The sequence below is a fragment of the Xenopus tropicalis genome, chromosome 1 (assembly GCF_000004195.4).
Source record: "Xenopus tropicalis strain Nigerian chromosome 1, UCB_Xtro_10.0, whole genome shotgun sequence".
In the NCBI taxonomy this organism is placed as follows: domain Eukaryota; kingdom Metazoa; phylum Chordata; class Amphibia; order Anura; family Pipidae; genus Xenopus; species Xenopus tropicalis.
In genome coordinates this window covers 59,028,027-59,049,747 of record NC_030677.2, presented here as the reverse complement: position 1 = coordinate 59,049,747, position 21,721 = coordinate 59,028,027, and the positions used below count along the sequence as shown (strand labels likewise).

Here is a 21,721-nt window from a genome sequence, read left to right as displayed (position 1 = left end):
GTGCTTTTAGCTGGGTTTAATTTTTGTTTGACCCTTCAAATGTATGTAGCAATGGTAGGGGCACTTGCAGTGCAAATCGTAATTTCCTATAATAATTGGCTTATGTTATTGTTGAAAGGGTGAAAATAGGTAAAATACCTATTCCTTTTTTTAATATTACATTGACAAATGTTGGGATTTTTTTCATTATATATTTTGCATATAAAATTACGGTTCACTTGTGTTGGACACAGGTTCAGATATTCTCTTTACATATGTATTATTTACTAAAAAATATGAACAGAACACATTTTTAATATTTGCTCTATTTATTGAATGTACTTATATAATGTTTACTGCAGTGATCCACAATCAGTGGTTGCTCACTAACCCACTGGCTGTTGCTCTCAGTGGACTCAGGTGCTTATTTTTGAATTTCTGGCTTGGAGATTTTTGGTTGCATAAGAACCAGGGATGCTGCCAAACAGAGTCACCTGTAGGCTGCCAGCCACCTAGCCAGTTATGGGCCTTATTTGGCATTCCCCAGGAACATTTTTCATGCTTGTGTTGCTCCCCAATTCCATTTACATTTGAATGTTGCTCACAGGTCAAAAAGGTTGGGGACTCCAGGTCTGCAGTAATACTGGGTGGAACCTGGAATACAGCTGTGACTTGAGTTCCTTGATATTTAAATGGGTGTTACTTGGACATTTTAATTTAAGATCACAGATAGGGTGGGGGAATTGGGCAGCAGATATCAATAAGCTATACAATATATATGCAGCTTCTTTAGAAATATGACATTGTGCAATGTTTAATATATTGCACTGTTGCACAGTAATTCTTACATTAATGTATAAATAGTAACATATACATCAAAAGCAATATCCCAGGCTTAGAATTTGTTTGTTACCATGCAGCTGGAATATATATTTTTAAGGTTTTTTTGTCATGTGACATGAGTTATGTGACTTTCAAAGCAAGATACTTTAATCAGACATAGTTGCATGATATAATCTGTCCTATTCACGTATCAGCAGATAAAACAGTAATATGTAAAAGGCAGTAACCCATAAAGCACTTTTACTTATTAGGATTAATTGCATGTAAAAGGATTGTTGCATGTTAGAATGCAATCTGCATAGCAATGAAATGGTTATGTACTATACAGTTTTTATTTTGTGTCTTTCTTTCTTTTATACTTGTTCACATGGTTAATATGTAATGGGTTATTGGAGTGGTTATCTTTAATGTCAATAGCTTTTTAATCCTGTATCTTTTGCTAACTGTCCTGATTTGCTCCTACTTTTTTCGTGTTGTTCCTTCACAACATAATTGTTTCTATATGCCATTAGGTAGGTTTTAAGTGCAAGTGTTATAGTATTTTAATGGTTCACTAAAATAGTTTCCAATTTTGTGCATATTGCTTCAGCTATGAAAACATTGTTTTTGTTTTGCGAGAAGGCTGAAGCCTTTTCTATATACAAATTCCACCTTTTTGCTGGCACCCTTCTTTTTTATATATTATGCCAAGCAGGTCTGGACTGGGATTAAAAAAAAAAAAAGCCCTGGCATTTCAAGTACACAGCTCCCCACTAGCACGATAAGTAGTGCCTGTCTATGGCATCTTACAGTAGTCCCTCTGGCATTTGCCAAAATGCACAGATTGCCAGTCCGGGTCTCTTGTATAGTCAAGGTCTATACAGTATTTTGCATTCGGATTACTAAAATCAAGAAGCATTTTGAAATTTTCTACTAAAATTTGCTTAAGGGTAGCAAAGGATCTGAATTTCAGTTTATGAATATGGAACCATGCTCAATTCTCTGATATTTCTAGCTCTCTAGGGATTTATTTTACATGCATTTTCCTTTGGAGATGTGGACTTTTCCTGAGTAGGTTGAATATGAAAATAAATTATAAAACCGAAGCTTGGTACACACAGCTGTGTGTCTGTACACATGGATGAGGTCCGGCTAAGGATCCTTTGTTGGTTCATTTCAATATTCATACATATTTTGCAATGACATAGATATCACCACTCAAATGGACTTAAACCACAGTACACAATATACAAGCATATGTTACTGGAATTTTACATAGCTGGTTATACCAAAACCATACTAAGTATTTCTTCAGCTGGCCACATGTATCAACCATGCTATCTAATTAAGGTTCACCTTCAAGTTAACTTTTAGTATGTTATAGAGTGTCCTATTCATAGCAGCTTTTTGGTCTTCATTTTTTAATCCTTATAATTTTTAAACTATTTTTCATCTTCTACTTTTTTGCATCTGTAAAATGGGGGTCACTGACACTAGCTGTCAAAACACTATTGCTATGTGAAGACACAATGTTATTGTTATTGCTACTTTTCATTACTTTTCTTTCTATCCAGGCCCTCTTCTATTCATATTTTAGTCTCTCATTTAAAGGAAAAGTAACGCTAAAAATTTTTAACTAAAAAATCTATTCTACCCTCCCCCAATAATTACCCTATCCTGAAAACTATTTGTTATTTATAATGCTTTAGAAGAAAATACCTGTAAAAAACTTGGCTTCCGGTCATTTCACAAAGCAAATGGCCATGCAGGAGAAAGTATCGGGTGAAGTTTAACTATGCGGTGATCGATTGATCGAGTCTAGCCTGACTCCTTCCTATACAAAAGTAAGGCTAGACTCGATCAGTCGATCGTCGCATAGTGAACGCTTCCCCTGAAACTTTCCCTGTGTCGCCATATCGCCTTTGTTGAAATGACCGGAAGCCAAGTTTTTTACAGGTATTTTCTTCTAAAGCATTATAAATAACAAATAGTTTTCAGGATAGGGCAATTATTGGGGGAGGGTAGAATAGATTTTTAGTTAAAAATCTTTAGCGTTACTTTTCCTTTAAACCACTGCCTGCTTGCTAAGCTATCCTGCACCCTATCAACTAGCTGCTGAAATTCCAAACTAGAGAGCTGCTGAACAGAAAAATAAATAACTAAAACTACAAAATTATTTTTGAAAACTAATTGAAAGTAGTTTTAGAATGCAAATATCTACATCATACTTAAAGTTAGGTGAGCCACCCCAATAAGTCTGTTGCAGCTTAACTGGATGGCCAGTGGTCCATGGGTGGGGCCTTGGACAAGTATCTCAAATAACTGACCCTGTGGGTTGTATATAGGCACAGGAATATGATGGATCCACACTTTTATGATCATGTGTGCAGGTAACTTTTACTTTTAAGTTTTTTTTAACATATAAAGAAATCTAGCAGATGTATAGGAATTCATTTAGTAATCCAAGTGGGCACAGAATGGAACTCCAAAAGGGGACAATAAGCAGAAGGAAACTGCTAAAGTACACCATAGAAAAACAAAAACTCCCAAGTATTGCCTTTATAGTGTAGTGGTAAATTCTAATATAGAGCTGCTAATTTTACATAAATGTGCAATTAAAGTGTTGTATCACAGTATTGTACCACTATCCAATAAATCTGCTCAGAGAGAAAGTGAATATACTAAATCCACCAAAATAAAAAAAATATACATAAGACAGGTGAGTAGAAATGATTTACAGGTCAAAATATTGAGTATATATATATATATATATATATATATATATATATATATATATATATATATATATATTAAACACAAAACTCGCCAGGTTATGAAGTCAGTACAGCCAATTTATTAGTAATAACAAATTTCATTAATGTTTTTTCCAATCTGCTTTCTGTTCATTACTTGGTCACCATGATATGCAGAAACTTCCATTTGCTTTAGTCATGTGTCCTTTTAAAGGTCCCAGGTGAGGACAAAACATTTATCCAATAAAAGTGTGCATCAGCCTTTCTTGCAGTTTTGTATAAATTTTCTGTTTGCACCTAGGCAATAAGCCTGGCAATATGTGTGTGCCTAAGCCAATAACTATATTTGCCAAGGTGCAAAAAAAAAAAATGTATACATTTTGCTCTAGACCCCTTTGATGGAATATATTTATGTTCAAGTGCATCTGAACTTTCAAGTAATTATGTATTATATATCAAATGTAAAGGGATATGGACAAGCTTAGGTAGTTGTTCCTACTATAATTAAAAAAAAAAAAAAATTGGCTAAATGTCCTAAATGGTGTCTGGCTTTGCCCCCTACCTGCTTCTTGTAAGGCAATTATAAGACTGCTAAAGGGCTAAAAACATTGATAAGGAAGGATGTGTGCAGACAGCCTGGCAGTAATGGAAGTTAAGGAACGCCTGAAGCTGTATCTATTATGGTAGGGATTTCCAACAATATTCAGATTGATTTATGAAACAGTAGTCTGTCCTGTTAGCTCCACTAGGTGTCAGGGTTGCTTTGGTTTACATGCTGTAGTTGACTGCTTAACATAAAATAGTAGTAATTTTTTTTCTTCCTTTTAGAAGTAATATATTCCTCTTAAATGCCTGTTTTATTTCAGGACATTTAAGGTAAGTAGGTAAGGAAATCAGCAGGAATCCTGGAAAGGAAACCATATTCCTCTCCTAAACTTTGTTTTCTTAGAATACTCTAAAGACTGCTGCTTTCTGCTGGGTTTTAAAGAACAACCGTGAGATCAGATCAGCTGCTTACCTGGCTAAGAGAGAAACTCATTTTCATTCTTTTGATCCTTACTATTTTATGTTACTATGTACTAAAATAGCAAATGTTAGTTTAATTTTGAATTTCAGTTTGTAATGACTGTTTTTGTGTTTAACAAATAACATATACAGTATTATACATATATTAATTTCCCTACTCACGGTTTAATACGTATTACTTGTCATAAACTGAAAATTGCACATATCGTTTACTAAGGGATTGTACTGAACAACTTGATAACAGAGCACAGCTTGCCCAGGTTTAAGTAAGCAGCAACCAATCATTCGTTAACTTTTTATGGTATAGTACTGTCCGAATAACGAAAGCAAATTTTAGTTGCTCGGGGCTATTAGATCTGAGAAAGTTTGTCCTGCTACTATTCAGATTAAAATTTTCAAACCACTTTTATAAAAACAATTTTTACTCATTCATTTTATAGCTGGACCTGGAGCTTTCCACAGTTGTGTTTCTGTCTTTAATTCATACCTACTTCACTTCTTCTTTTTCTATGCGAACAATTTTTATCTTTAGAAATCAATACGTAACTGAATTTCTTATTCAGAAGGATGGGACAACCGGGTTAGACCGAGCGCTAGCGATTTCTTTCTGTGTTTTGTGTACAAATTGTAGCCAAATTTTGCTTCTAGCTGCTATGTAGCCTTTAAACCAATGAATCACTTTCATGTGTGTGCTAATGAGCTGGGACTTAAAAGCTCCCTGCTTTCCCACTAGAGCCTTTTTGAGCTAAAGGTAGGTGCAATAGGTCTTACTACTCAGTCACATTGTTTTCTGGGGGACTTTATTTTAATTGCATCACAAACTCAAAGTCATTAGACAGTGTAGGACAATGAGGGGCCTTGACGTGGCACGTGAGCTTACATATTTTGGCCAAAGTGTGGTACTAACACCTCATTTTTTGTAAAAATTATTTTTAAAGGCAAACTAAGCGCTGGCAAACTTTCTTTCTCTTTAATTCATACCTACTTCCCTTCTTTTTCTATGCGAACAATTTTTATCTTTAGAAATCAATACGTAACTGAATTTCTTATTCAGAAGGATGGGACAACAAACCATAACGGAAGAAATAGCAGGTTGGGGTAGCTAAGAAAAATCAACATGGGGAAGCAGGTGAGCATGCAAAGAGATCCATTAAGGAGCAGGGGATCAGTGATGAAGGCTTGCAGAAATCATATAGGGAAAGGCACATACACTGGAGAGAGAGAAGTGTGTGAAGATCATGGATGGAGCAGAGGAAAGCACACAGCTTGGGCAATGAGCTGGGAGAGTGTGTATACTCACTTCTTCTCTTATTGATACCTGTGCAGAGATAAATGAAGAAACAGAGAAGGGGGGCTTAGAGATCAATGATGGACAAAGAAAGGGTTATAGCACATCAGGGAAGGTACAGGGTGTGGGTACTGAGATCAGCGAAGGAGGGAAAATGTGAATAGTGATCATAAGACTGAAAGGTGAGTGAAATGACAAGAAAAGGAAAATACTTGGGAATCTGCTGTAGAGAAAGGGTTATTGAGACTAATTATATACATTTTATTAAAACGGGCTTTTATTTACACTTCTGGGGAACAATTTAAAACATTTTTATTGTTCGTTTGGCATGGTGTTTTACCCAGTTTAGTGACCACATCACTTTTGCCAAGAAATTCAAGGAATCTCTTCACTTTCAGCTGACGTAAAATTTCTGTCCTCCAGTATTAAAGGTTTATCAGTCTAAATTGCTAGAGATGAGCACTATAGTCATATCCACTTAACCGATTGCTTGTTGACTTCAAATGTTGTATACTTTGCAGAGGCACATGCTTTTTATGAAGCTTACAGGACACTTACACAGGCTGGCCTTTTTATAATTGAAAATCCAATATTTGAGGGCAACTGTGGATTTATTAAAAATCTAGCAAAATATATTGGAAGATGTATCCGTTTCACAAAATCACAATTATTGGGGAGTTTTTTTTCTGTGCTGCAAACTACTAACAATATAAACACTCACAAGCAGAACAATTGGTAGTACCAAAGATTACAGCAGACTCCAGGGTATGCAGATATTTAGATATATTATCTGTCATTCCAGTTTGAAAACTCTGAAAGTTTGATAAATCTGAGTAATCTGGGGTTTAATAATTCAGCAAATCTAAATATGTTTTGCATGAGAAAACCAAACTATAAATAGGAGAGGTCCCCAATATTTTGTTGTATAAAATGTATATTTTTGAATTCTGAACTTTATAAATGGGTATGGTAAAATAAATCTTATATGTATGACTGACCTGCTTTAATTGACTTGCCTTGGGCACAACGATTAAGAAATATAAATATGACTTTACAGAGAAGCTTATATGTAAATATTTATTTTCAGAACTACATTCAGAAATTGACCTTAACACATTTAAAGTTTATTATTGTGTCAGTCTGAAAAGTAAGAGTAAATCATTTAAACAGAATTGCCCTGTGAAGCATAATACAAATCCAGACAATGCACAATATGTCTGGCCATGTTGTGTATCATTAGACCACAAAGGAATTTTTTGTTTACCTTTTCCAGGGGGAATTGTTCTGTCTCTTGATATAATTTGTGGGAAAACTCATTTTCACCAAACATTTCTTGAAAAGAACAAACATTAATCAACATCATAATATCATCCGCTTGGTGTGCTTTTTTAGCACAGCTAGACCCTAAATCTATCCCAGTCTTATTTCTATACACAAAACAAGCTGCCTGTCTTCCGAGTTATGTATGTAGATGGCAGCCAATGACAGACTAAGTGCAGCGTCATCTCTGTGTATGAGGTTAGTAGAATGTGTCATAAAGCAGCAATGCCCAACCCTTTATTTGATAAGTATATGGGATAATTGAGAGAGGGCCTGTACAGGTAATTTTCCTTTAATAACCTAAAATCAAATTTCTGGATAAGAAGTTAAATAATTAGTAAATAAGGCCAACTCTTACAGCTGGCCTCTGGGTAGATTGTAGTAAGTGTAGCATCCTTTAGTGTCCTGGACAGCATTCTCAATTGACTGGTTAGAATATATAGGTATTTTAGTTTATGTATAGAACCTTATAATATCTATTGTTTCTGTATAACATCAGTTTAATTTAACATACTTTAGGGGAAGTATTGTATTTCTTTTTTTTTTTTTTTTTTTTTTTTTTTTTTTTTAGATCCACCCAAGGTGAGGTGTGTTTGCACAGTGTGTCCACCACATGTTGAATGTGCACTGAATGTAGGGCTTATCTGAATGCTGAACACACTTGCTGGCTCACAAGCAAAGCATAAAGCAGATCCTGCAGATAAAATATTATAGTTATTTGCACGTGGCAGGGACAGGTTCAGTGCTTGCGATATGGCTTAACTTGCCCAAAATGCAAGTGTATCAGTTGTTTGTACATAGTGCAAAGACAGGATGTTTTTTCTGTATTTCTGTTGTCTGTGAAGGCTTTGGCTTGTAGAGTGAAGGTTTAGGTGAAAATGAACAGTGTTGAGTGAGTATAAATGATACTTGTTTATACTTCCTGATTTGTAGGAAATGAAGTGTTATAGTAAATCTGAGGAGAGCTAGGTAGGAGATGTCAAACCACAATATGTTTCTACTTTTGTTTTCCTCCTTTGGAAAAATAATACATCTGAAATAAAGGCCAATTGCTTTTCTTCTTTTTTTTTTTTTTTAATAGATCCCAAAATTATGCAAACTAAAAATAAACATTAATTTGCCAATGGAAACAAAATGGTGTATTTTACCTAAACTGAGAAATACAATGTGTAATAAGGGATTGTGTGGTTTTACAGCTCAGTGCATGTCCTCGAAAGCTGTTCTCTCAACAACGTGGGTGGCTGCTCCTGCTACTATATAATGTATTGTAGTTGGCTCTGCACACTTGTCAGGGTTAGTGTGCAGCCATTCGTAAAATTTTCCCATTGTTCTATCATGTGAACCAAAGCCTTTTTTTAAGGTGCTGCAAAACCCCATGAGAACAGTTTAATTAGAATGTATTAAAATAACTAGTAAATATAGTCATTTTGCTACAGCAATTATAGGAATGCCCTCATACTAGATATTAGCATGACCACTGCAAAGTCTATAGATAGTGATTTAATTCAGTACTTACTTTTTTTTTGGAGGAGGGGGGAGCCACATAATTCTCAATTTCTTAATTTACATTCTGTTTTCATCTCAAAAGTGCTTTTTCTTTTGATGGATTTTCGTTTTTGGCAGCAATAACATTTTTAGCAAATAATGCTGTTTCTAGTAAGAGTTGCATAAGACGAAGAAGAAAAAAAAAACACTTTGTGTGAGGTCCTTGTAAAATGAACCTCTGGACGGTTGCGTTTCTCTGCACTTCTTTATTTTATTTCTGTCCTTGATGTGCTATGATTAAAAAATACATCTTTTGAGCGGAACAGCTGAATGCATTTTATTTTACCATGGTCATCATTTACATGGATTTTGTACCTGCTATTTCAGAGACTGGCATCCACAGAAACAAGCAATTATGGTATTTAAATTCCATTGTGCCAGCGTCTCAAGGGCACAGTCCAAAAATCTAGCCTGCTGGGCTGTATGCAGAACGCTTGTGTGAACATCAGTGCTTGCTGTTCACACATCATTTTTCACAGAATGTTCCTCTTGGAATAAAGGCTCTGTGTTACTGAAGGGCAATGGGACACTTGTTGTTCTGTGTTTGTGAAGGCAGCAGTTTCATTTATTTTTTTTTACTGCATTTAACTTTTCATTGCAATTGCTTCTTATTAGCTGAAAGCCTGCCTTCATTTTCTGTTGATTTATCATTTATGGACCCTACGCAAATCCACTGCTTGTGTGTCAACATACTTTTAGAATAGTAAAGAAAAAGTCAAGTATTGTTCTGAAAATTAAATTTTTACTTAATAGTTTGCAGTGAATTTTGTTTAACTTGCTGCTGAAGGTTTAACTCATGAATAAGTAGAAAATGGCATATTACACCAAAACTGTTTGTTAGAGTCCCTTTGGTGATTGCCTTTAGTTGTGAATCTGAGTGCCATAATTTGATTTAGTGAAGTGCAAGCTGCATTAAGTAGTATTTTGGAGGCATATAGGAAGTAAAGTGTGGAGCCCCTGGCATATCTCCCCTAGTGTATGAGGGAACCTCTGTGTTACTACTGGCTATCACCTGTCTGGTCAGTCAGTATTGTTAACTACCTCACTGCCAGTAATGTAACAATAGCCTTAAAGGCCCCTTCCCCTCATTATCCTTACCGATAATTAGGTAAACAGTGTGCTGCAGCATTCTGGTGTTCACCAAGCACAATTGCACCCCTATTTCCCTTGGTTATCCCCCCCACTGCCCATTGCTGTTTGCACTGATACTGTGAAAAGCCTTGAAGCCTTTGCTAAACCCATAGATTTTGATGCAGGCAACTATACCAGTATGCTCCTTCCTGACCAAAAAAAAATGCTATCCGAAAACTGGTGCAACTAATAAAGGGATGGAAGGTTTAAACTGTAAGGGTAGTCTGTCAGGGTGATTGTCTCTGGAATAGGCACATAGTAGGGAATCTTTTTTCCCTTAAAAACGATCAGCGCACCAGAGGCCAACCCTTTAGATTAGTGGAGCAGAACTTTCAGTTGAAGCAGCGTAAGTTGTTCTTCACGGTGAAGGCATTGAGGTTGGGGAATGCCCTTCTGGGTGATGGCAAATTCTGTTAAAAGGGGCTTGGATGATAATATCCAAGGCTATTGTGATACTAAAATCTAAAATTAGTGTAGATTTTAGTTTATATAGTTTATATATGAGTGTGATAGGTCAGTATGTATGAGTGTGTATATATGCACTAGGGTTCATTTGGAGGGGTTGAACATGATGGACTTTTTTTTAAACCAGCTTAACTATGTAACTACAGTATGTATATAGATCAATTACCACTGAGTAGTGTCTGATGCCATAGTACATCCATGTACCCCTTGTTTTTAGAAATGAACAGCAATTAATCCTGTGTTCTGCACATATTGGGGACCAAGCTATTTTGTATTTCAGCACAGATCTATTGTAACTGATGAGACATATATACAGTGCACCAATGACCTCATCATTTTCTATAAAGCACAAGTTGAGGTCGAGAGTCTTTCTTTGATCTGTGCTTTTATGCTATATAGAATTAATGTCTTGTCAAAGATCTGTAAGTTATAGTTATTTTACTAGTGTTATTCTCTTTATTAATAGTGTTAGCAACAGTTGACCTTCTGCCTATACCTTTCCTGCAGCATGAAATCTATCTTTCCTCTATTGCATGGCAGCCATGTGCTATATATACTACAACTTGTACAATTACTTTACACGCGCTGTCTCTTATAATGTTAACATCTTTGCGTGTTTAGTATAAAGGAGAATCACGGAGGGCTGATGTAAGTAACTGATTCGTAAGCAAATGTAAACATGTTGGGTTAAAATAAGATGAGGACCGTTAGTCTTAGCATAATATGCACAGGCAAAAAAAGCCTTGAATATTAATTGTCCAAATGTTGAAGCAGCTTCCACCCTCCATGTGCCCATATACAGTACACCATGCAAATATGCATACAAACTAACACTGGTAACAGCTTTAATAAATGTGTCCGTTTATTACAGCTGGTCCTGTTGGTAAGAGAGATGTTCCTGACAGGAAAGTGTTATTATGTTGTAAAATAGACCAAACTGCTGGGAGTCCTTTCAAGTAGTACGCTAACCCCTATATGCAATAAAAGGCCAATGTTTGCCCAGATGCAGTAACCCATAGCAACCAATAGGATGTTTGCTTTTAAGCAGGGTATCATTAATGCTAACTGCTCATTGTTTGCTGTGGGTGATTAGATACCTATATGCTCTTTATTTTTTACACTGTGGTGTTTGACACAATAACATGAAATCGGTTGAATAAGCAATGAATTAAAGAACCCTAGTAAGTCTCCAGGCTGCATAGTTTAGTTGATGTTAAGGTGCCCATACATGGGTGGATTTTAGCTGCTGATTTGGCTCCTTCGGTCCGAGTTGTCAGTTTATCTGCCTGTGTTTTGTGGCACTCTGTCGGGCCTACCCAACCAATATATCAGGCCAGAATCTAGGCACATTTAAAAATCTTGTTGGCACAATGACTGCATTGGCTTGTTGATGTGATCCTCACTTCGGCGGCCTGTATCCCCATTGTTGTAATCCAGTCATTTGGACATAGGGCCAAACTATTAGATGAATCTGATATTGCCCATCTGATTTGCCGAGGTTGACGAATGAGCAGATCTTTCAGTGTATAGCCAGTTTATAGCTTACTATATGTTCACATATATATGGTACTTTTGTTCCCTGAATTGGGAACAGTTGCACCAAAAATCAATTTTTCCCCGTGTAAGGTTGGACAGTCATTTGTCCTGCATATAAATCATTATGCAGTTTTGGCACGTGCTAAAAGTATTTCATCATTTTTTTTTCACCTCTAAATTTCAAACATAATTTAGTCATGTTTTGTGTTTTTTTATTTTTCTTAGCAGTGCCTTTGCTGTAGTAGAAATCAAGTAAATGGACCATGCAGTCCAAGCATGACACCAGTACCTGTCAAGTAAGCTTGTTGTTCACAGCCAAGCATAAGGGCAGCATGCCAACAGACATTTCTTGCCGAAGCCATAAAAGATAATGCAAGTACTATTGCCTGACAGTGTTCCCATATGCATTTACAGTCTACCCTGAGGATATGTTTAATGTGTCTGCATACACAGACACTTCATGTATCGTTGTGTGTGGCACTTGCAATACAGCCAAGAGGGCAGTTCCCTTAATTACTTCCCATGTTGACATCAGTGATGCCTTATGAATCAGTTGCTGTAAGACGTTGGAAAGTCGTGCTTTTCATGTAAGACACAGGGTAGTACCAGCTTAGAAAGAATATGTCAAAATAATGATTTGCAGTTCTAGCTCATAGATGTCTTGTTTGCTTTGGTGTTTTTCTTTACAGTTTACAGTAATGTTAATAGGAATCTGTTATCTCTCAGGAATTGATTTAAATTAATCCATAAAATATAAGCGCAATAAGCCAGTGTCGCCTTATATTTGAAAGGGTATTTTTATATTTTTCTATATGGATTAAAAGCTGAAAGTATTTATTTTTCATTTGCATTATTTTCTAAAGCTAAGAAGGTGTCGCTGAGTAATATTTGCGGTTTAGTCTTTCCTAAGCAGCCAATATCTGTAAGCAGTTGGGCTGGCAACAAAGCACCTGTTTATGATCCCATTACCAAAAGCATTGCCCAACGTTTCAAGAAGCATGGTATGATGCTTTTAGAGGTATGATTAACCTTTAATACATTGGCCCTTCCCTTCTTCCTTATACTTCTGTCACCAACCAACCAGTATACGTCTGAACTCTAATCATAATCACATGACATCATAAAGTTCAGAAATGTAAACTTTTGTCTCGGAAATGAGTATTCTCTTCAAGGTTAGCAAGAAAGATGTGTATGTTATTCAGGAGACTTTCTTGTCAATGGAGCAGGAAAGGCATTTTGGTGTTTTATTGGCAATAGATTAGTCCCAATAGTGCAAGCTATAACACCATATTTATTCCGCAGAATGCTTTACTATGCCTAAGTAAACAGCCATAGAAGCTCTCTCTATTTAAGATAACAGCTGCCATTTTACCTTGGCAGCAGCATGCAGGCAGGGAACAGCTCTCAGCTCAGATTACAGCAGTGAGGGGAGGGGGAGAGAGCAGAAGGGAGAGGAAGTAGGAGTAGGAGAGTAGGAAGTCTAATACAGATCATATATACAGAATATAAGGAAAGAAATGTGTTGTTCTTTTTTCACTGAGGTCTCAGAGCAGCAGTTCTGTAAGTGTTTATGGCTGTATTTACATAGAACTTTCTGATAAAGCTTTTTACCTATCCTCCTTCATCCAGTGGTCTCAGGTTTTGACCTGAGATATCCAGGTTAGCAGAGAGCCAGGAGCAAACAGCTTGCAGTTAGAACATTAGCTTAATCAGTTATATAATATATAATAATTTGAGGCACTATATTTGCCTTTATCTTTTGTATGACAGATCACTGAGCAGAGAGGGCGCTATTGTACTCTGTACTAGAAGAGCCGAATTATTAGAAAATTGGAATTTAGGCTCTTTTTGCTGGGCGCTGCCACTTGAGGCAAGTGGCTCAACTCACCTCATGGCAGCAATGCCTTCCCGTCACAAGACACAATTTGGGGTTTGCAAGGTACATTGTGTATAAAAAACACTATTGTTTCCATCTACTTTAGAAAAGAAGGCATGCTACTATTTCCCAGTTGTCAATTGCATACTACCATAAAATACACACAAGTTTAGAAGGATGGAAGAAGCACTATCTCTAGTCTCCTAATACATTACATTCAATTTATTACACAAATCATCAAAACAACACACACACACACACACATACAGTGGAGGAAATAATTATTTGACCCCTCACTGATTTTGTAAGTTTGTCCAATGACAAAGAAATGAAAAGTCTCAGAACAGTATCATTTCAATGGTAGGTTTATTTTAACAGTGGCAGATAGCACATCAAAAGGAAAATCGAAAAAATAACTTTAAATAAAAGATAGCAACTGATTTGCATTTCATTGAGTGAAATAAGTTTTTGAACCCTCTAACAAAAAAAGACTTAATACTTAGTGGAAAAACCCTTGTTTGCAAGCACAGAGGTCAAACGTTTCTTGTAATTGATGACCAAGTTTGCGCACATTTTAGGAGGAATGTTGGTCCACTCCTCTTTGCAGATCATCTCTAAATCCCTAAGGTTTCGAGGCTGTCTCTGTGCAACTCTGAGCTTGAGCTCCCTCCATAGGTTTTCTATTGGATTAAGGTCCGGAGACTGACTAGGCCACTCCATGACCTTAATGTGCTTCTTCTTGAGCCACTCCTTTGTTGCCTTTGCTGTATGTTTTGGGTCATTGTCGTGCTGGAACACCCATCCACGACCCATTTTCAGTTTCCTGGCAGAGGGAAGGAGGTTGTCGTTCAGGATTTCACGATACATGGCTCCGTCCATTTTCCCGTTAATGCGAATAAGTTGTCCTGTGCCCTTAGCAGAAAAACACCCCCAAAGCAAAATGTTTCCACCCCCATGCTTGACGGTGGGGACGGTGTTTTGGGGGTCATAGGCAGCATTTTTCTTCCTCCAAACACAGCGAGTTGAGTTAATGCCAAAGAGCTCTATTTTGGTCTCATCAGACCACAGCACCTTCTCCCAGTCACTCACAGAATCATTCAGGTGTTCATTGGCAAACTTCAGACGGGCCTGCACATGTGCCTTCTTGAGCAGGGGGACCTTGCGAGCCCTGCAGGATTTTAATCCATTGCGGTGTAATGTGTTTCCAATGGTTTTCTTGGTGACTGTGGTCCCTGCTAATTTGAGGTCATTAACTAACTCCTCCCGTGTAGTTCTAGGATGCTTTTTCACCTTTCTCAGAATCATTGACACCCCACGAGGTGAGATCTTGCGTGGAGCCCCAGAGCGAGGTCGATTGATGGTCATTTTGTGCTCCTTCCATTTTCGAACAATCGCACCAACAGTTGTCACCTTCTCTCCCAGCTTCTTGCTAATGGTTTTGTAGCCCATTCCAGCCTTGTGCAGGTCTACAATTTTGTCTCTGACATCCTTGGACAGCTCTTTGGTCTTTCCCATGTTGGAGAGTTTGGAGTCTGCTTGATTGATTGATTCTGTGGACAGGTGTCTTTTATACAGGTGACTAGTTAAGACAGGTGTCCTTAATGAGGTTGACTAATTGAGTAGAAGTGTCTAACCACTCTGTGGGAGCCAGAACTCTTAATGGTTGGTAGGGGTTCAAAAACTTATTTCACTCAATGAAATGCAAATCAGTTGCTATCTTTTATTTAAAGTTATTTTTTCGATTTTCCTTTTGATGTGCTATCTGCCACTGTTAAAATAAACCTACCATTGAAATGATACTGTTCTGAGACTTTTCATTTCTTTGTCATTGGACAAACTTACAAAACCAGTGAGGGGTCAAATAATTATTTCCTCCACTGTATATATATATTGCCCCAAATACAATTTATTTAAAAGTTTTCTTAGCATCTCCCTTTAGTCTTACTTTTAAGGTTTGTTATATAACTTGCTTTTCATGAAGATCTTGTTTACCTCGTGTCTGCCACCAAGCTTGTTAAGTCAGTGTTGCACATCCTTCTTCACTTTACCTTCTATAGCTATTTCAAGTAAAAATCAAAGCGTTTGATCTAGTACAGGAAACTGCCAAAGATGCACAAGTCATCTTCTTACTTGGTGGTCTTAATGTCTCATAACTGTTTGCTGCCATAAGAGTGCTTTCTTCCTACAATTGACTCTTTCAGTAGAATCCATTCTGCTTGTTTTTGTTTGGGTTTTTCCTTAAAGCGTCTCTTGTAGGGGCTCTCCTTTTAACTTGGTTGGAACTTTGGAAGTTTCTTTTGGATCAGATATCATCTCCCTTTTTGGAACTACTGCCTCACTTCTACAAGTTTGTCTTCTTCCTACATAAAAAAGGGTGGCTGCTGGCCAGACTGTAACACTTAAAGTGTTGACAGGTATAGTTCGGTGGCTCAGCCACGGTATCTGTTAAAGGACAAGTCACTAGATTTAACCTGTAATGTTTGTTTCATATTTTTTTGTGTGTGTCTTAGACACTTGTTAGACTGACTAGCTTCCAGACAGGAAAACGTACATGTAGATCTTCTGGCATGGTGATTTTGTTTTTCCTAAACTAACCCTTTCTCTCAGATTTTTCCACATAAAGGCACTTTTTCATTAAACAAAGTTCTTTGCTGCCTTTAATGGTTTTAACTGATATAGACTGTTTCTTTTGCCTTTGACTAAAACCAATGTGAAGTTATAAATGTTGAATCTTAGCCAATAATATGATGTTTCCTAAAAGTGAAATAGCAGTTTCTTTCCGCTTTCCCAGAAGCGCAGTCACATTGCAGATTCAAGCTTTCTCTCTCATTGAGATACAGTGCAGCATCACATTACAGGTATAGGACCTGTTATCCAGAATGCTCGGGACCAAGGGTATTCCAGATAAGGGGTCTTTCTGTAATTTGGATCTCCATACCTTAAGTCTACTAAAAAATAAAAAAAAAATAATTAAACCCAATAGGATTGTTTTGCATCCAATAAGGATTAATTATATTTAAGTTGGGATCAAGTACAAGGCACTGTTTTATTATTACAGAGAAAAAGGAAATCAGTTTTAAAATTCTGAAATATTTGATTAAAATGGAGTCTATGGCAGACAGGCTTTCTGTAATTTGAAACTTTCTGGATAATGGGTTTCCGGATAAGGGATTCCATACCTGTATTAGAAACGTCTGTTACTTTGCCTCTAAATACTGTCACTATAGACATATGATTACTTATGTCCACCTCTTATAGATCCCATTAAATGAATTTACTTATTGAGGTTGTCTTTTTTTAATAAGTAAACTTGCCAAATATGTAGGTAGCTACATAGTATAACATACACACGAGATACTGGAGGTCAAATAAACAATAACACTTATGATAACTTGCCCTTCTTTAGTGGGTTTTTTTTTTTTATATATTTTTGTTTCATAAACATTTAAAATAGTTTCTTCTATGCCACAGATCAATGATATCTTTAGAAAAGTAAGGGTATAATAGATTTTGGAATGGTGTTAATGCTTCTTTATATGTATGTAATAGCTGTGTTTTTTTTTAATTTACATTTTGATCTAAATATAGTTTCAGAATTACTTATTCTGATTCAGCTTAATTTTATTAAAAAAACAATAACACCAAAGATAATGTGCTGTTGTCCTGCATTGGTAAAAATGATGTATTTGCTTTAAAAGGACTGCTATATTTTATATAAACAAACTGCTGTGTAGCCATGGGGGCAGCTATTCAAACTGAAATAGGGCTAAATTGTTCAGGCTACATAGTAGATAACTCTGTAAAACACTATTGTATTCTACAGGGCTCATCTGATGTGTAACCTGTGCCTTTTCTTTTTTCCTGCTTGAATAGATGCCCCCATGGCTACACAGCAGCTTATTTATATGCTATAGTAGTGTTACTGTAGGAAACACACAAGTTTTATCACTGAAAGCACATTCACTTTTCCAGAAAATTAGATTCAATCAGTATTGATCCAATCCCATTGAAAAACTTCTCCGTAGCCGCCTATGGAATTCTGTACCACAGACCACGTGTTGTTTTGGAGGTCTGATGAATCTTGCACAATGACACATAATGACACAGAAATCTGTAGGACATTTGATCAGTCCCACAAAGATTAAATGATAAGGATTCCTTCAGAATTACACATTTAATTTTTGAAAAATCTGACACAACTTGTGCACAACTAATATAATACAGCAACAAGTAAGGTTAATGTGGATGCAGAAGTCACAGGTTGGAATAACCATAACAAAATTACTAGTCTAATATGACAAATACCTTTACCAGCAAACAAAGCAGGATGGTGCAAAGATGGTAGCAGCATAAAGTTATATCAAACATCAGAACAATAGAATGTCATTGCTAAGGGTTAGGCAGTATTTTAAAGCTTACTCATTTGTCCTTTTGACTTATCCCCCCAAATTATATGCTGTTAATTATATTTTATATGCAGTGCTTGCTGTTGCACCCTTTTGGCACCATGTTAGTCAAAAGTAAAGGTTGCCAAAAGCTTTAAAAGGGACCTGTCATCCTAAGAAAAAACTCCAAATTCTTTTCTATCATGTTTGTTGAGCAAAATAAACTTCATTTACCCTATACAGATAGTATGAATCTTGTTTCCTTTAGTCTTGGAACTATTCAATCACAGCAAGCAGGCAGCTGCCATTTTGTGGACACTGTTAGTAAGGCAAGCTTTGTATCACACGGAAATCTTGCTGGAGGGCCAGGTGCCCATGCACTGGCTACATAATTAGGTGATGAAGAGGAAGGGGGAAAGTGAGAAGTGCAGTGACATCTAGGAATTGCTGAATGGAAAGCTAAAGGTATTGTCTGTCCCACCTCTATGCCTAAGGCATAGAGGCGGGGCAGGCAATATATGATTGACAGCTAGGATTTTTAAATGCCTTTATAATGGGTATGGATGTGTTATTAAAAAAAAAAGGAATTTGGGTATCATGTTTAACTTGAAAAGTACTTTTATTATTCAGCTTTTTATGTCTGGGTGACAGGTCCGCTTTAAATATTGACCTGTATGTTGAATTGCGTCTTCATTAAGTGAGAAAGCACCATTATGTCAGAATGTGCGAAACTGTACCTGTAAAAAAATCTTAATAAATGATCCTTCAACTGGGGCATTCATATATAATTATTAAAAAAAAAAATCTTTTTTTTTTCTACACATCTCCATCTTGGCCATCGAACAATTTGGCAACAGGCAAAAATATGAAAATGGAAAGTGAATAGCAATTTATAGAAAAAAATTTAATTAACTTAAAATCAATTATAATGGTAAAATTGACATAGTGGACATTGACCACAGTAACCCAAAAGCAACAGGCTGATAACTGCTAAAAATGGAAAACGACAAGACTATAAAAATAATGACCAATTAAAGCCAGCCATACAAAGGAAGATGAGCTAATCTTGCCATGGTGGGGCCAAACCACCATTTGGATAATTGGCCCTCCGGCCAACAATAAGATCACATGGATGGCCCACTCAAAACCATTTCTACAGTTCAATGATGTTCTTGGCTAATAGTTTCTTTTTACGCGACCAAAACATATCTGAATGTGCCAAATCCAGTGTTGAATAAGCAGGGAATACTGGCTGATTCAGTCTCTCGATCTTGACAGGATGGGCCTGTTTGGGCACCTTAACAGAAGTAGAGTGCAATTCAGTATTCAAAATCCTTTACTTAAGGCCAAAATAGAAACATAGAGCCCAAATAGAGCTTTAATTCAACACTCTCCAGGATTCCACCATAAGAAATTCTTTTATTTATAAAGTACACTTGAAAATAACACTATATAATAAAACAATAAAAGAACATTAGCAAAATGGATTACCCGCACGGTATGCCTACTTTATGACTAAAGCACTAACTATTGTCCCTACTTGTCCAGGAATCCTTGTGTGCAAAGTAGTCCATGATAAAATTAATTACTGACACTTGGCAATGAGCACACCACAGTTTTAAGAAAAGTTCAGATTCTCTAATCCAATATTTTATGACCCAATCACTACCTTCAGTAAAAATGTATTTAATATCTTGCTTTCATGTTAAAACACTATGGATTGCAAAGGTGCTAAAAGCTTTATCCGAGTGTTATGATTTCTGCATATTTGAACATTAAAGGAGAAGGAAAGGCTAATAGAGTTAATCTCAGGCTGCAAGCATACCTTCAGTTGTCTCAATAGTGCCCTTAAGTCTCCCCATATTTCACCTGTTCAGATGATCAGAAGCCAAACAGGAAGAAAAAACGCTGAGCTGGGTAAAGAAAGTTCCCATAATGCCTCGCTCCTGCACAGACACCCAGACCAAGTGAACATGCTCAGTTTTTAAGACTATGGGGCACATTTACTAATCCACGAACGTCCAAAAGCGCCTGAATGCGTTTTTTTCGTAATGATCGGTATTTTTGCGATTTTTTCCGTCGCTGTCGCAATTGTTTAGTATTCTGCGTGGCTTTTTCGTCGCCGTTACGACTTTATCGTATATTTTCTGCGACTTTTTCGGCGCCATCGCGAAAAATTCGGATTGGTTTTTCCGCCGTTTACTATAGCAAAATACCATAAAGTCGCGCCGAAAAGGTAGTGACAAATATGGAAAATCGCGACAGCGACGAAAAAGTCGCACAATTTTCGTTTCCAATCTGTGTTTTTCCCATTCGGGATTCGGATTCGAGGATTAGTAAATGTGCCCCTGAGAGTCAGCTTCCTGCTGATTGGCTCAGATCCACATTCCTAAGGGGGGGAGTGAGGTCTTAGCATTCTTGAGGGAGGGGGGAGCAGGAGAGGGGAGAGAGCTGCGTGTCTCTGGCACAGCAAAACAGAGACAACAAATCTTTTGACAGAGAAGTCAGTGCAGCGTTTCTGTGAGTGCTTATAGCTGTATTTACATAGACCTTTCTGATAAAGTTTACTTAGTTTTTACCTTTCTTTCTCCTTTAAAATTAATATTATTAGCTTTGTTTAATTTATATATTTATCTTCAATCTTACCACTATTTTATCATTTATTTTTTTATTCCCTTTTACTCTCCAGCAACTTGAACTGGTGGAACCTAGTGGATGGATACATGTCCCTTTAACTGATGCCCATAAAAAGCCAATTCGGACCTTTATGATTCAGATTGCTGTTTTGGCGAACCATCAGAATGGGAGAGATACTCACATGAGGCAAATCAAAGTGTTTACACCAGTAGAAGAAAGCTCAATTGGCAGGTTTCCCAGATGTACAACCATTGATTTTATGATGCACCGCTTCATCAGGTGAAAGCCTTATCAGGATCAATAAAAGGCTTTCAGATCATTTGCTCAATTGTGAACACTTTTAGCATTTTGATTTTTATTTAAGAAATATTTTACTTTGTTATTACCTGTTATTTTTAATTCTCAACATCACAGTTTTCTGTTAAGAAATATTAATGGAGAATGTGATAATGTGTATTTTAAATCAGCCCACACTTTAATGTTATGTTTGTGTTTAATAAATCTTTTACCATTTTTTTAAAAAAATAATAAAAGTTAAATATTTACATTTTCAGGTGTGTAGTTCCATCAGAAGCAATTCTAGTTCAATTTAAGTTTGTTTCCTGACATTAGAAATATTGCATTTATGGTAATGGAGTATTTTCTGCCATCCTGGTGTCTTTAAAGAAATTTTAATTGTGTAGTATTCATTTTTACTACAGCAAAACTGTTTTGTGTGTGTGTGATTGTTGTACAAGCCATCTAAACAATTACAAGGTAAGAGAATTCCAGCAGTAACTGAACTACTACTACTACTACTACAGGTATCGGACCCCTTATCCGGAAACCCATTATCCAGAAAGCTCCGAATTACGGAAAGCCCGTCTCCCATAGACTCCATTTTAATCAAATAATTCAGAATTTTAAAACTGATTTCCTTTTTCTATGTAGAAAAAAAATCAGTACCTTGTAATTTTTA

General features: G+C 36.5%; 1 protein-coding gene across 4 annotated transcripts in view; it reads left to right on the top strand.

Annotated features, from left to right (window-relative positions):
- Positions 1-21,314, top strand: part of anapc10 (anaphase promoting complex subunit 10) — a 28,831-nt gene extending 7,517 nt beyond the window's left edge. For 2 of the 4 annotated variants that reach the window (XM_012962247.3, XM_012962250.3), the window contains exon 6: positions 20,816-21,312. In XM_012962247.3, coding sequence (XP_012817701.1) covers positions 20,816-21,046 — 231 coding nt within the window. In that variant the 3' untranslated portion in view covers positions 21,047-21,312. Of the gene's footprint in view, positions 1-20,815 lie in introns of all 4 variants that reach the window. The other 2 variants (XM_012962253.2, NM_001016392.2) reach the window with 2 other exon arrangements.
- The last annotated feature ends 407 nt before the right edge of the window (positions 21,315-21,721 follow it).